The sequence below is a fragment of the Medicago truncatula genome, chromosome 6, assembly GCF_003473485.1.
Source record: "Medicago truncatula cultivar Jemalong A17 chromosome 6, MtrunA17r5.0-ANR, whole genome shotgun sequence".
NCBI classification, from domain to species: Eukaryota; Viridiplantae; Streptophyta; class Magnoliopsida; order Fabales; family Fabaceae; genus Medicago; species Medicago truncatula.
In genome coordinates this window covers 29111412-29127332 of record NC_053047.1, presented here as the reverse complement: position 1 = coordinate 29127332, position 15921 = coordinate 29111412, and the positions used below count along the sequence as shown (strand labels likewise).

Here is a 15921-nt window from a genome sequence, read left to right as displayed (position 1 = left end):
TCAATTCTACAAACCCTAACTTTAGCCCCAAAATTCATATTTCCAAACCCATATCTCAACAACAACCATGGCCAAAGATAAGAACCAAACTCAAGAACCCACCAAAAGAAGGAGAGGAACAACAATTTCTGGTACCTCTTCTCAGCAACCACCTAACCCTCCACTTTACCAAAGGTTTGTGTCGGAGATAGCAGAGGAGAGGTTCAATGTTATCAAAAAGAGGGTTTTTAACAAGGAAAGGGGTATTTCTATGGATAAATTGGCGAGGCATCCTTCCTTTGTGTGGCTAATTCAAGCAAGGAAGTGGGATGGGATTGTGAACATGGTAACTAAAGAGAGTAATGCGAGCATCGCCTTAGAGTTCTTAGCTAATGCATTTCATAAGAAAGGTGTGTTTGCTTATGTGAGAGGAAAGAGGGTGGAGTGCAATAACAGGAGTATTATGCGAATACTTGGTTTGAGGGATATAGAAAATTGTGATGTGAAGCATCATAAGCAAGGATATGATAATTTCCGGACTCGAGCAGAGTGGGATCGTTTGCTTGTGGGGTTGATGCGAGATGGAAAAGTATGGATAGGACCTGTTGATAGACCTCAGAGAATTAACACTGCTGATTTTTTACCAGAGTACAAAGCATGGGCGTCATTTATTCTAACTGTGATTGAGCAAACATCATCAACAGCTGAGATGATACGAGATCGCGTGATAATTTTGCTCGCAATAATTTCTGATAAGGATATAGGTGTGGCAGAGTTGATGGCTGATAGTTTGTGGAAGCTGGTCCGAACAGATAAGAATACGCTGGGTCATTGTTGTTTGATAAACAAGTTGTGTCAGGAAGCTCATGTTCCTGTCGAACCTATTGATGTTTATGTGAAATCTTTGAGATTTATATCCGATTCGGTTATGGATGGTTTCGAGAAGGAGTAGGAAAGATATGACAAAGAGCTTCATAAGAAGATGGAACAACATCCTCAGATGATGGAGCAGCATCACATTCCTCAGGTACACCCCTCTCAGATGCAGCAGCAGGGTTTTCCACCCTATTTTGCTGAGTACACGTATGCTATGGCCAACTGGGCCCAAGATGTCTCTTCTAGAGACTGGATGCCACCACTATCATTTCGTCAGCTTTTTTATGAGGCAGCTGAGCGTTACCCTCAGAGTTCTCTTGCAAGAACAAATGCTTTTGATCGGTTTGCTAGCCCGCTTGACATGGAGAACTACTTTGCGGAGGAAAGGCTGCGAGGAGCTAACGCGGAGGAACGAATTAGGGCGGGGTGTGATGAGTCATTTATATGTTATTTTAATATGCTTTCTAGTTTAGATTTTATATGAATTTATATTAGTATTATTTCCTTTTTAGGATAGTTTACTTTAAAATGCAATTTATTATATTTCAGGAAGGAATATTTGATGGAAAGAGTCTTGGAGCAAAAGAAAGGGATTTGGAGCAGATTGGACACAAAAACATGAAGATTGGGAAGCAAAATATATTCCCCACAAGTCAGAAGCTTGGCACGGCCCGTGCTAGCCTTGGCACGGCCGTGCCACCCTCCAGATGTCTTTTGCTGCTTTTGCTTTGACTCCAAGCTATTCTATTTTGGCGCACAATCTACCGAGGAATATTCTAGGAATATACTTGCTTAGATTCTAAGTCAATTGTGTACTATAAATAGAGTAGCTAGCCATCACTAATATTCATCTTTACTTGGAATACAATAAGTGACATTTGCTTTTCTAAATAAAGTTCTTTTCCTTTATTTCTTTGTCTTTTACTTTCATGCTTTCTCTCTTCTCCCCCATGTCTACGATGAACATGAGTGAGTAGACTTCTTCTTGTCTTGGGATTGTTGGATAAGTCTAAATGACATAATCCTAATCAAACCAAGCCCTAAGCCTTAATCTTATGTAACCCTAATTTCTTATCTGAATTCACCGTCTTAACATGGATTAACCATTATCAAACTGTGGAAACGAAAGTGGAGGGTTTGATAATTGTTCGTCCATTATTCCAAATATCAATTCATAAAACGAAAGTGGAGCTTTGATATTCGAACAAGTGAATTCAGACAAGGATTGCAAAGTCAGCGAAATAGGCTTTGCAATCTTTGAGACATATAGTTTCGATCTTCAAGGGAACTAATAACAATCAAGTCAGCGAAATAGGCTTGGTTGTTAGAGGAACCAAAATCCAATAGTAATCAAGTCAGCGAAATAGGCTTGGTTGCTAGAGGAACATAAGAGAAACTGTCTTGAGAAATTAGGTCTAACATAACATTATAAGCTTATGGTTTCGGTTTGAGAAGGACTTGTTATCTAGATGAAACCAACGATCCCAAGGCTCTTTTATTATATTATCTTTAACCGTTTAAAAACCCCCAATACAACTTCTTCTCTCTTCTAATCATCTCTAAAGGTTAACTAAATTAAACTACTCCCTGTCGGAACGATACTTTTTATTACTACTTCGGTAAGACCGTGCACTTGCGGTTTTATCTCATCAAGTTTTTGGCGCCGCTGCCGGGGAGTAAACTAATTTAATTAACTCTTTCTTAGTGATTAGAACTCTCTTCTCTTTTCTCCTCCTCTTCTCCCCTATTTTCCTTTTACCACTAACTTCTTCCTTCTTTCTTCCTATACCTGATTTGGGAGACCTAAAAATAATAGATAACATGGCTGAGGAACGCACTCTTAAGGAGTATTCGATCCCTTCTTCGGATGAGCCATGCACTATTATAGTCTATCCAACAGTTCAAGGTAGCAACTTCAAAATAAAACCTGCACTACTAATTCTAGTACAACAAAACCAATTCTCCGGATCACCTTCCGAGGACCCAAACTTGCATATCTCAACCTTTTGGAGACTTAGTGTAACTTGCAAAGACGACCAAGAAACCGTCAGGCTACATCTCTTCCCTTTTTCTCTAAAAGATAAAGCCAGCAATTGGTTTAACTCCTTGAAGCCTTGGTCCATTGCCTCATGGGACCAACTGAGGCGAGAGTTCCTTTGCCGTTTCTTTCCCCCATCCAAAACTGCCCAACTTAGGGGAAAGCTTTACCAATTTACTCAAATGAACGGGGAATCTCTTTTCGATGTGTGGGAACGTTTTAAGGAAATACTTAGACGTTGCCCCCATCACGGTCTAGAAAACTGGTTAATCATCCATACCTTTTATAATGGTCTAACATCTAGCACTAAATTGACCATTGATGCAGCTGCAGGTGGTGCCCTAATGAACAAGGATTTCACAACAGCTTATGCGTTGATTGAGAACATGGCTCTAAACCTCTTCCAATGGACAGAAGAAAAAGAAACCGTCGATCCTTCACCCTCTGTAAAAGAGGCAGGTATGAACGAAACCTCTTCCATTGACTATTTATCTACCAAGGTGAATGCATTATCTCAAAGACTTGATCGTATGAGCGCACCTATCTTCTCACCCCCTTGTGAAACATGTAGCCCATCTAGTCATTCCAACACCGATTGCAACCTAAGTAGTGTTGAGCAGTTGAATTTTGTTCAGAATAGCCAAAGAGTTGTTCAAAAATCTCACATTGAACTTTTAATGGAAAACTATTTTTTTAAACAATCCGAACAGCTCCAAGAGCTCAAGGACCAAACTAGACTTTTGAACAACTCTCTCGCTACTCTCACAACAAAGATAGACTCCATCTATTCTCACAACAAAACTTCCGAAACTCAACTCTCCCAGGTAGTTCGTAAGGCTGGCCACCCCAATAAAATGAATGCTGTTACACTTAGGAGTGGGAAGCCACTCGAAGACCCCATAAGGAGAACCGAGACCGATCACAGTGAGAAAGAGATCCGTGAGCCACCAACTAGGGAAACCAGGGAAGAAAGAGAGGAACCACGAGTTGAGGAAAACACAACGCCCCCCTTTAAGCCAAAAATCCCCTTCCCACAAAGGTTTGCCAAATCAAAGCTAGATGAGCAATTCAAAAAATTCATGGAGATGATGAACAAGATATATATTGATGTACCATTTACCGAGGTCCTAACCCAAATGCCCACATATGCTAAATTTTTGAAAGAAATCCTCTCAAAAAAAAGAAAGATTGAGGAGAGTGAAACGGTTAACCTTACGGAAGAATGTAGTGCCATCATCCAGAATAAATTGCCACCAAAGCTTAAAGATCCAGGTAGTTTTTCCATACCTTGTGTCATAGGGTCGGAAGTTGTGAAAAAAGCTATGTGCGATCTAGGAGCCAGTGTCAGCCTAATGCCCTTATCACTTTATGAGAGGTTGGGCATAGGGGAACTTAAATCAACAAGGATGACCCTTCAACTAGCAGACCGTTCTGTTAAGTATCCAGCTGGAATCATAGAAGATGTCCCCGTTAAGGTAGGAGAAGTATACATCCCCGCCGATTTTGTTGTAATGGAAATGGAGGAAGACACCCAAGTACCAATTCTTTTGGGAAGACCTTTCCTTGCCACCGCAGGTGCTATCATTGATGTAAAAAAGGGCAAGCTTGCCTTCAATGTAGGTAAGGAAACTGTTGAATTTGAACTGGCTAAACTAATGAAAGGTCCCTCCATTAAGGACTCTTGTTGCATGATAGACATAATCGACCATTGCGTGAAAGAATGCTCTTTAGCATCAACTACACATGATGGTCTGGAAGTATGCTTGGTTAACAATGCAGGTACGAAACTGGAAGGAGAGGCAAAAGCTTATGAAGAACTGTTAGATAGAACTCCTCCAATGAAAGATCTAAGTGTGGAGGGGTTAGTAAAAGAAGAACCAACACTTCAACCCAAGGAGGCACCAAAAGTGGAACTCAAAACTCTCCCATCAAATTTAAGGTATGAATTCTTGGGCCCTAACTCCACTTATCCTGTTATTGTAAATGCAAGTCTCGATGAAGTAGAAACTGAAAAATTGCTATATGTCCTCAAGAAATATCCTAAAGCCATAGGTTACACCATTGACGACATTAAAGGAATAAATCCTTCATTATGCATGCATAGGATACTTCTTGAAGACGACTATAAACCTTCCATTGAACACCAAAGGAGACTAAATCCCAATATGAAAGAAGTCGTGAAAAAGGAAGTCTTAAAACTCCTAGATGCAGGTGTGATCTATCCGATTTCTGACTCCAAATGGGTTAGCCCCGTGCAAGTTGTACCAAAAAAGGGTGGTCTCACAGTCATTAAAAATGATAAAAATGAATCCATTGCCACTAGAACCGTCACCGGTTGGAGAATGTGTATTGATTATAGGAAGCTTAACAAAGCAACCCGTAAAGATCACTTCCCCCTCCCTTTTATAGACCAAATGTTAGAAAGGTTAGCTAAGCATTCTCATTTTTGTTACCTTGATGGCTATTCTGGATTTTTCCAAATACCCATTCACCCTAATGACCAAGAGAAGACAACATTTACATGTCCCTTCGGGACCTTCGCCTATAGAAGAATGCCTTTTGGTCTCTGTAATGCCCCTGCTACTTTTCAAAGATGCATGATGTCTATCTTTTCTGACTTCGTTGAAAAAATAATGGAAGTCTTTATGGATGATTTCTCTGTGCATGGTTCTAGTTTTGATGATTGTTTGACTAACCTTGAAAAAGTTTTGGAAAGATGTGAACAGGTGAACCTAGTCTTAAATTGGGAGAAATGTCACTTCATGGTAAGAGAAGGAATTGTCCTAGGACACTTAGTTTCCGACAGAGGTATAGAGGTAGACAGAGCAAAAATCGAAATTATTGAAAAAATGTTACCTCCCACCTCCGTCAAAGAAATTAGAAGTTTCCTAGGACATGCAGGATTCTATCGTCGTTTCATCAAAGATTTTTCATCAATCACTAAGCCACTAACCAGCCTGCTCCTCAAGGATGCAGACTTTACCTTTGATGATTCTTGTTTGCAGGCATTTTGCAGGTTAAAGGAAGCACTAATCACCGCCCCAATCATACAACCACCAGATTGGAACTTGCCTTTTGAAATAATGTGTGATGCAAGTGACTATGCGGTTGGGGCGGTATTAGGTCAAAGAAAGGACAAAAAGATGCATGCCATATACTATGCCAGTAAGACCCTAGATGGGGCACAGGTAAACTATGCCACGACAGAAAAAGAATTGCTAGCAGTTGTCTACGCCATTGACAAATTTCGGCAATACTTGGTAGGATCAAAAATCATTGTTTACACAGATCACTCGGCCATAAAATATTTGCTAAACAAAAAAGATGCCAAACCGAGATTGATCCGATGGATTTTGCTCCTTCAAGAATTCGACCTTGAAATAAAAGATAAAAAGGGCGTAGAAAATGTTGTCGCTGACCACTTGTCCCGACTTCGGGAGGCCAATAAGGATGAGTTACCCCTGGATGACTCATTCCCAGATGACCAACTATTCTTATTGGCACAAACTGAAGCACCTTGGTATGCAGATTTTGTTAACTTCCTTGCAGCAGGAGTACTACCACCCGAGTTAAACTACCAACAAAAGAAGAAATTCTTCAATGATCTCAAGCACTATTATTGGGACGAGCCCTACCTCTTCCGAAGAGGCTCAGATGGGATTTTCAGGCGCTGCATTCCTGAAAGCGAGGTAAGTAGTATTCTAACTCATTGTCACTCATCTTCTTATGGTGGCCACGCCAGTACACAAAAGACTTCTTTCAAAATTCTTCATTCTGGTTTCTGGTGGCCATCACTTTTTAAAGATGTGCACCTCTTTATCTCTAAATGTGACAAATGTCAACGCACCGGTAGCATCACTAAGAGAAATGAAATGCCTTTGAATAACATCCTTGAAGTAGAAATTTTTGATGTTTGGGGTGTTGACTTTATGGGACCTTTCCCCTCCTCTTTTGGGAATCAATACATACTAGTAGCCGTTGACTATGTGTCCAAATGGGTTGAGGCCATTGCATCCCCCACTAATGACGCACAGGTAGTTATAAAAATGTTTAAGAAGGTCATCTTCCCTAGATTCGGAGTGCCACGAGTTGTGATAAGCGATGGCGGTTCTCACTTCATTTCAAGACACTTTGAAAAACTTTTGCAAAAACTTGGAGTAAGGCACAAAATCGCGACACCCTATCACCCCCAAACTAGTGGACAAGTGGAGGTCTCAAACAGACAAATTAAAGCTATCCTTGAAAAAACTGTTTCCACCTCTAGAACAGATTGGTCAAATAAGCTTGACGATGCCCTTTGGGCCTATCGTACGGCTTATAAAACCCCCATTGGGATGACCCCTTTTAAACTTGTCTATGGGAAATCCTGTCACCTTCCTGTTGAGCTAGAGCATAAAGCTTATTGGGCTATTAGAAACCTCAACTTAGACCCCAATTTAGCCGGTGACAAAAGAAAACTTCAATTAAATGAGCTAGAAGAGCTTAGGATGGATGCTTATGAGAATGCCCGCATTTACAAAGAGAGAACTAAGACCTGGCATGACAAGAAAATCATCAAAAGGCATTTCAAAAGTGGTGATCTTGTGCTGCTCTTTAACTCTAGGCTAAAACTCTTTCCAGGAAAACTGCGATCACGCTGGTCCGGCCCCTTCAAAGTTCGCACAGTCTACCCTTATGGGGCAATTGAAATCTTTTCTGAAGAAACCGGATCCTTCACCGTTAATGGCCAACGACTTAAAATCTATAATACCGGGGAAGAACATGAAGTAGTGGCTGATTTCACCCTTAGTGACCCACCTTAAGGATTTTCATCCTCACCTTCGTCAAGCTAGTGACGTTAAAAGAGCGCTTCGTGGGAGGCAACCCACCAATTTAATTGCTTTCTTTGTTTCCTGTTATTTCTCTTTATTTTGTAGGTAAATGTCCGAGATCGATTAAGAAACGCAAGAAAATCAAAGCTCCAAGAACCAGAAAGGTGGCACGGCCCGTGCTAAACATAGCACGGCCGTGCCAAGCACCACAACCAAATCTTCCAAAATTTGGCAGAATGCTGGCACGACCCGTGCTAAACATGGCACGGCCGTGCCAACCTGAAGGCCACCAGAGTTCAAAACTTCGGCAAATTGTGAGCTTTCCGCACCCTTTCTCATTTTTCCATTATTTCTTACGTTTCTATCATTTGAATCATTGAGGACAATGCTTCTCCTAAGTGTGGGGGGAGCCTAATAAAGTGTCAGTAGTCGTAGTGTTTCCAAACTCCCTTGAACTTTATTCTTTTGTTCTGTTTTATTGTAAAAGGCATAGTTAAGTAGCTAATTTTTATTGGAAAAATCAAGACACAAAAATTTTCATTGTCTCTTCTTATTTTGATTGATTCTTGTACATGAAAGCAAACTCTTGTGTTTTAAGTCTTCTTGATATAACCACATCTTGTTTTAAAGTGAATAAAATTCTCCAATGAGAAAAACACAAAGTTGCTTCCCTTGAGTAAATGTATGAATAGGTATTTTAAGGAAACACATTCTAATTTTAGTGGTGCATTAATCTTTAAAAATTCTCAAAGCGCCAGTAGTATAAGTGAGTATAAGGGAGATCATAAAAAGCCAAAAAGCCAAATAATTCCAAGGTTTCATCACTGAATCTAGATTGGGGAAGGAGGTAGGCCCTCCGACTTCCTACGTGAAGGTGATTGTTATCTTGAGAAAAACTTTAAAAAGCATTGTTGAAACTAGATTGGGGAAGGAGGTAGGCCCTCCGACTTCCTACGTGAAGACGATGTCTTAAGGAATACCATTGAATCTAGATTGGGGAAGGGCGTAGGCCCTCCGACCTCCTACGTGAAAATGTTGTTCCTTAAATAAAGAACTCAAAAAGTGCATATGGCAAAAGAACAAAGATTCTCAAAAACTCCCATCTCTCTTATATGAATTGTAGAAGGAATTTCTCTTGGTTAGTTTAGTGCTAGGATTAGACCATGTTTCCTCATTATACCTATCTTATACAGGAGCAAGAAAAGGGTTGGACTTCACACACACACTCACTTGAAACTTGATTGTTGGATAGAATAAAGATTTCAAAGAATACTTGAGTTTGTGATTAGTGTACACTTTGGGATTTAAGCCCTTTGAGGAGACATGTGCTTTAATTGATTGTCATTTGATTTAAATTATGGATGCTACTATGTTTATGCCTTTTGCTTGAGGACAAGCAAAGATTCAAGTATGGGGGAGTTTGATGAGTCATTTATATGTTATTTTAATATGCTTTCTAGTTTAGATTTTATATGAATTTATATTAGTATTATTTCCTTTTTAGGATAGTTTACTTTAAAATGCAATTTATTATATTTCAGGAAGGAATATTTGATGGAAAGAGTCTTGGAGCAAAAGAAAGGGATTTGGAGCAGATTGGACACAAAAACATGAAGATTGGGAAGCAAAATATATTCCCCACAAGTCAGAAGCTTGGCACGGCCCGTGCTAGCCTTGGCACGGCCGTGCCACCCTCCAGATGTCTTTTGCTGCTTTTGCTTTGACTCCAAGCTATTCTATTTTGGCGCACAATCTACCGAGGAATATTCTAGGAATATACTTGCTTAGATTCTAAGTCAATTGTGTACTATAAATAGAGTAGCTAGCCATCACTAATATTCATCTTTACTTGGAATACAATAAGTGACATTTGCTTTTCTAAATAAAGTTCTTTTCCTTTATTTCTTTGTCTTTTACTTTCATGCTTTCTCTCTTCTCCCCCATGTCTACGATGAACATGAGTGAGTAGACTTCTTCTTGTCTTGGGATTGTTGGATAAGTCTAAATGACATAATCCTAATCAAACCAAGCCCTAAGCCTTAATCTTATGTAACCCTAATTTCTTATCTGAATTCACCGTCTTAACATGGATTAACCATTATCAAACTGTGGAAACGAAAGTGGAGGGTTTGATAATTGTTCGTCCATTATTCCAAATATCAATTCATAAAACGAAAGTGGAGCTTTGATATTCGAACAAGTGAATTCAGACAAGGATTGCAAAGTCAGCGAAATAGGCTTTGCAATCTTTGAGACATATAGTTTCGATCTTCAAGGGAACTAATAACAATCAAGTCAGCGAAATAGGCTTGGTTGTTAGAGGAACCAAAATCCAATAGTAATCAAGTCAGCGAAATAGGCTTGGTTGCTAGAGGAACATAAGAGAAACTGTCTTGAGAAATTAGGTCTAACATAACATTATAAGCTTATGGTTTCGGTTTGAGAAGGACTTGTTATCTAGATGAAACCAACGATCCCAAGGCTCTTTTATTATATTATCTTTAACCGTTTAAAAACCCCCAATACAACTTCTTCTCTCTTCTAATCATCTCTAAAGGTTAACTAAATTAAACTACTCCCTGTCGGAACGATACTTTTTATTACTACTTCGGTAAGACCGTGCACTTGCGGTTTTATCTCATCAGGGTGTTACAGGATTCAGTCTGAAATGCGTCAAGATGGGGACACACAGCCGATGTATTATCCGTTCCCACCTTCAGGACCAAGAGGGTCATCAGGAGCACATCAGTGATGTGGGCACCTTGTTTAGCCCAAACATTTATCATCGTTATTGTATTTTTTTTTTTGCTTTTGTTTTTGTTATTTGCTTCTGTTATTGCTTATGAACTTTTGTCAGGAGTCAACTTGAGAAATGTCTGGTTTTGAATTTATGTTCGCCTACTTTGTGATGCATCTGAACTTGTTTATTATTAAGGAATTGACTTATTTTGAAATTTACCAGTTCAGTAACATCATATTTCTTCAATGATTTGTCAAAAGTTCAAAGGAGGTAGTGCTTGCATGATTCTAAAGGGAAGTGTACAGCAGGAAAGATGTTTAGGTAGCAACAACTTTCAGAAACCTCAGCTTGTAAGGTTATGCCTAAATTTATTTTTCAATTTTTACAAATATGAGTGTTTCCATGTAGACGCTATTTCTGAGACTTGCGAATTTTCTTTGTAATTGATTGGTCATATATTGTACACACTAAGGCAAATTGTTTGTACCTTGAGCCTTTGTAGGCCACCTTTGTTTATATTGAATTATCCTTTGTTTAAACCAAGTTGAGCCACTAGGATTTAGACCCCTTGTTTAGCCCAAAATTTTGTTGGAGTTAGGCATGTTTTTGTATGTTATAATTGAAAAGTTCAAGTTCGGGGTTGCTTTTGGAACTAGCAACACTTTAAGTTTGGGGTAGGGGTACTAGACAAAGAAGAATCACTTTGTGCTCAAAAAAAAAGGATATAAGCATGATAAAATATGGTGATCATTTGAAAAAAAAAAAAAAGAAAGAAAGAACATGCTTAAGAACAAAAAAAAAAAATGTGATCAGTTTTTCATTCATTAAAAGTTCTCTCTAGTCCCCGGTTTTAATTGTGATATGATGTTATGGTGCACGGTGTATTTTAGATCCGTAGGTTGATGTCTAACTCCATTGTTTTTCTTAAACCTACTTTCCAAATTATCCCACCCTTTACCTATGCCCCGTTATAACCTGAAAAGTCCTTAAAAGTGTGTACATAATATTGAATTTGATTGATTCTTAGAAAATTTTCAAGTTTTGGTTATATGGTAGTTCTACATGTCGACTGAGTCAAACCTGTTATATTCAATTTTGTTGCGAGAAGTTGTGGAATGGATGTGTTACCAAGCAAGTTAGCTCATCATTTGCTAACAAGGGAGATGAACTTTTGACATGATCATTGGAGGGGTAAGTGTTACTTTACCGTGATTTTTCATTTTAAGTTGGTTCCTTGAGGACAAGTAACGATGCAAGTTTGGGGTTGTCATGACATTCTGTCATTACTCTTTTAGTGGACATTTTTCATGTAATTTTAGGGGGTTTCTTAGTGGAATTCATGAAGCTGTAAGCCACAAACGACAAAGAAAATGAAGTTGGAAGTTTTGGAAATCGGCCACCGATTGGATAAATCGGCCACCGATTTTGCTGCCAATTTGCAGACTTCGGACTCGACATAAATCGGCCGCCGATAAGCATAAATCGGGCGCCGATTTCGCACAATTGGGCCACACATTTGAGGATTTTGGCCACCGATTTTGGAGCTCGGTGGCCGATTTTTATTAGCCTATAAATGGAAAGAGGTGTTTTCGGAAGAGGGGTTCACGAATTTTGAGACCTAAAAGCATATTTTGGAAGCTGAGACTTAGAGATCCGGTGGGAAACCATCAAAACTAAGAGTCAATCATTCTTCACATGTATGAATCCTTTTTCTTATGTTAGTTAGCTTATACTTTCGCTATGAGTAACTAATTCTTTTGTGGTTAATTCCTGAGATGAATCTGATGTAATCCTATGGAACCCTAATTTGTTGAACTCTTTTGAACATCAATGAAAGTTTAGTTTTTATTCATATTACCTTGTGTTTAATGCCTTATGTATGTTTATTGTAACACCCCGTTTCCCAAAATCAATTTAATTAAAATTATAAAATCAGAGTTCAACACCAAACGGCATGTCACACCACTATACAAAATTTCTTAAATAGGATAAAACTATTTAACAACATCCTTCATAAAACTTCATTAATTTGCAGCGGAATATTCTTCAAAATTAAACTCCATTATCCAACAATAAATATTGGCACTAGGCCTCAACATAATAGTTCAACAATAAACAAAGGCTACATTAACTTGTTCCAAAAATTGATACATAGGTAGAATTAAACTATAAATCCCATCCCACGTATCAGAGTCCTAGACACTTTGAGCCACCACCAACTACTCAGGATCACCTGCAAGTTACCCATAGGAAGGGCAAAATTTTCAAGCAGAAGGGGTGAGATTCACAACAAAATATAGGTAAAGAATGCATCAATTGAATCTAACACCCTATCAGATAATTCATCAACAATATTATATAAATATCATCATTTTCACATATCATCAACAATATTAATTTATAACCCTCTCAACAACATATGCAACCCATCACCACTCCACTAAGACTCCTCTAAACACCCATGCATGTGGTACCAAAAATCAGGGCCGTGACCCACACCGCTGTCGAATGGTTAAAGCATTCTCATCAGGACATAAGTCCTCACCACTAACACCACTTTGAGTAACTAGTACTCCACCACTTTGAACGACCGAGCGTTCCAGAGCCGAAGCTCTCCCACTGTTATGTTTATGCAACTAATCCCCTTGAGTATATCTACATACCAACCAATCTAACATATACATATATATGATTCACCATCCAATTTACAACATTTAAGTGAATTTTAATTAAATACAACATACATTCAGTCAGCGTCTATTCATCACAACCAACCAGGACATCCAGGGAAATATATATCAAGATACAAGCCATGCTTAATTCAACAATATAAACCAACCAAACAACAACAGAAATCAAACCAACAAAATACTGGGCAGCTCGCCTCGCGAGCACATCTGCTCGCTATGGCGAGCTCAAGAAGATCAGGTACTCGCCATGGCGAGTTCAAGGCGAACTCGAGGCCAACAGAAATATGGTGCTCTCGGGAAAAATGATATTTTTCTCACTCAAACCTCAACTCTAAGCTCCCTAATCATCTTTTAAACCTAAAACTTGCTCCAGTCCTCTTAAAAATCCTCCAGGCACATGAAACTACCCAAGATACGGCTTATAACAACATTTTAAAAATCCAGATTTTCACAAGGCTACTCGCCATGGGGAGTTGTATCACTCGCGAGGCGAGCGATGAAGTTGTTCACTCGCTAAGGCAAGTATAGGCTACTCGCGAGGCGAGCGATGAACTTTTGTACGGGCAGAATGCAGGTTTTTCCCAAAAATCCCATTTTTCCTCAATTCACTCCCCAAATTAGTTTACAGATATGCATGAAAGGTTTTATGCACTCAGAACCCATTTCTAACCCCAATTCAACGATTCCTACACTCAGAACCCATTAATCAACAAAAACCTAACTTCTCCCAATTCTCACATAAACCTGTTAGAAACAAAATCAGAATTCAGAACCTATAAGATTGCGGTAAACCCCACCCTTACCTTAGAATTGCAGAATTAACACAGCAGAAATTGGTTCCTAAGCTCCTCTCCCTTGCACTTGGCTTTTCTCCCAAAACTTGTCTGTTTTCGCGTACAAACGTTTTCTCTGTTTTTCTTTTCTTAACTCCCAAAATGTAACTCCCCTAATTAGCAATTAACCCCCCACTAACTATATTAATTATGACATAACCCCCAAATTCTAATTAATTATATTCTCCTCTTATTTTAATTATTTAATAAAATAATCATATAATAAATATATACACCACATAAATCACTAAAAACCATATAAATGACACCACACAATCAAAAATAATTAAATAACGATTAGAGCGTTACAACTCTCCCCAAATTACTGAATTTCGTCCTCGAAATCTTACCTCAAACAAACAACTCAGGATATGAATCCCTCATCTTACTTTCCAGCTCCCAAGTCAAACTTTCACCAGTCGCTCCGCCCCAAACGACTCTCACCAAGGGTATTTCCTTGCCCCTCAATGCCTTTACTTTCCGATCATCGATCCTCACCGGCAAAGTCTCAATTGTGAGATTGTCCCTAACCTGCACATCATCTCTCGGAATAACATGTGAAGGATCTGCTACATACTTCCGAAGTTGTGACACGTGAAATACATCATGCAAGTTTGATAGATGTGGTGGCAAGCCAACTCTATATGCCACCGTCCCGATCCTCTCTGAAATCTAATACGGACCAATGAACTTCGTAGTCAATTTTCTCGATTTCAAAGCACGTCCTACACCCGTCATCGGAGTAACTCTTAGAAATACATGATCACCCTCTTGAAACTCAAGGGCCTTTCTCCGCTTGTCGTGGTAACTGTTCTGTCGACTCTGCGACGCTTTTATCTTCTCTCTGATCATCTTAACTTTTTCTGTAGTGTCCTGAACCAAATCCGGTCCCAACACAACACTCTCTCCTCACTCAAACCAGCACAACGGAGTTCTGCACCTTCGACCATACAAAGCTTCGAATGGTGCCATTCCTATACTCGAATGGTAACTGTTGTTGTAGGTGAACTCTATCAATGGCAGGTGACTATCCCAAGCTCCACCCTGTTCAAGCACACACACTCTCAACAAGTCTTCCAATGATTGGATCGTCCTCTCCGACTGACCATCTGTCTGAGGATGATAAGCCGAACTCAGTCTCAATTTCGAACCCAGAGCGTCCTGTAAACTCTTCCAGAACCTAGAAGTGAACCTCGGATCCCTATCCGACACAATACTTGAAGGAACTCCATGTAGCTTCCCAACACTATGTATATAAATCTCAGCCAACTGAGCTACTGGATAACTGATGTTGATAGGAATAAAATGTACTGACTTCGTCAACCTATCAACCACAACCCAAATCGAATCATGTCCACTCGGAGTGTTTGGTAAACTTGTCACAAAATCCATAGAAATGCTATCCCATTTCCACTCTGGTACATCCAACGGTGTCAACAATCCTGCAGGTTTCTGATGCTCAACCTTAGACTTCTGGCAAGTTAAACATGCATACACAAAATGAGCGACATCTCGCTTCAACCCAGACCACCAAAACAGCTTTTTCAAATCATGATACATCTTCGTAGCTCCCGGATGAATGCTCAAGCTACTCTTGTGACTTTCCTCTAGGATTAACTTTTTCATTTCTTCATTATCAGGAATACAAATTCTACCTCTGAATCTCAACACACCCTGATCATCAACCTTGAAGTCACTATCTTCAATGCTATTACCAGCAACCATCAGATCAACCAACTTGACATCCACCTGCTGTGCTTCTCGGATACTACTCAGAAAATCACTGTTAATCTTTAGCATCCCCAACTGTACGCTTTGAGGCGACAACTCACATACCAAACTCATGTCTCTAAACTGTTCCAACAAATCGAATTCTTTTATCATCATAGCAGACATATGCAGTGTCTTCCTGCTCAATGCATCAGCGACTACATTAGCTTTTCTCGGATGGTAA

At 39.4% G+C, this 15921-nt stretch overlaps 1 protein-coding gene and 1 non-coding gene across 2 annotated transcripts; one reads left to right on the top strand and one right to left on the bottom strand.

Moving 5' to 3' along the window:
• Positions 1-961: 961 nt before the first annotated feature.
• LOC120576082 (uncharacterized) lies at positions 962-7695 on the top strand. The gene is made up of 4 exons (XM_039827057.1): positions 962-1301; positions 2672-3393; positions 3604-5227; positions 5702-7695. The coding sequence occupies exons 1-4, from the start codon at positions 962-964 to the stop codon at positions 7693-7695; spliced, it is 4680 nt and encodes a 1559-aa protein (XP_039682991.1).
• Positions 3043-3149, bottom strand: LOC112416119 (small nucleolar RNA R71). Its single transcript, XR_003006434.2, has one exon. It is a non-coding gene; the product is annotated as a small nucleolar RNA R71 (small nucleolar RNA).
• Positions 7696-15921: the final 8226 nt, after the last annotated feature.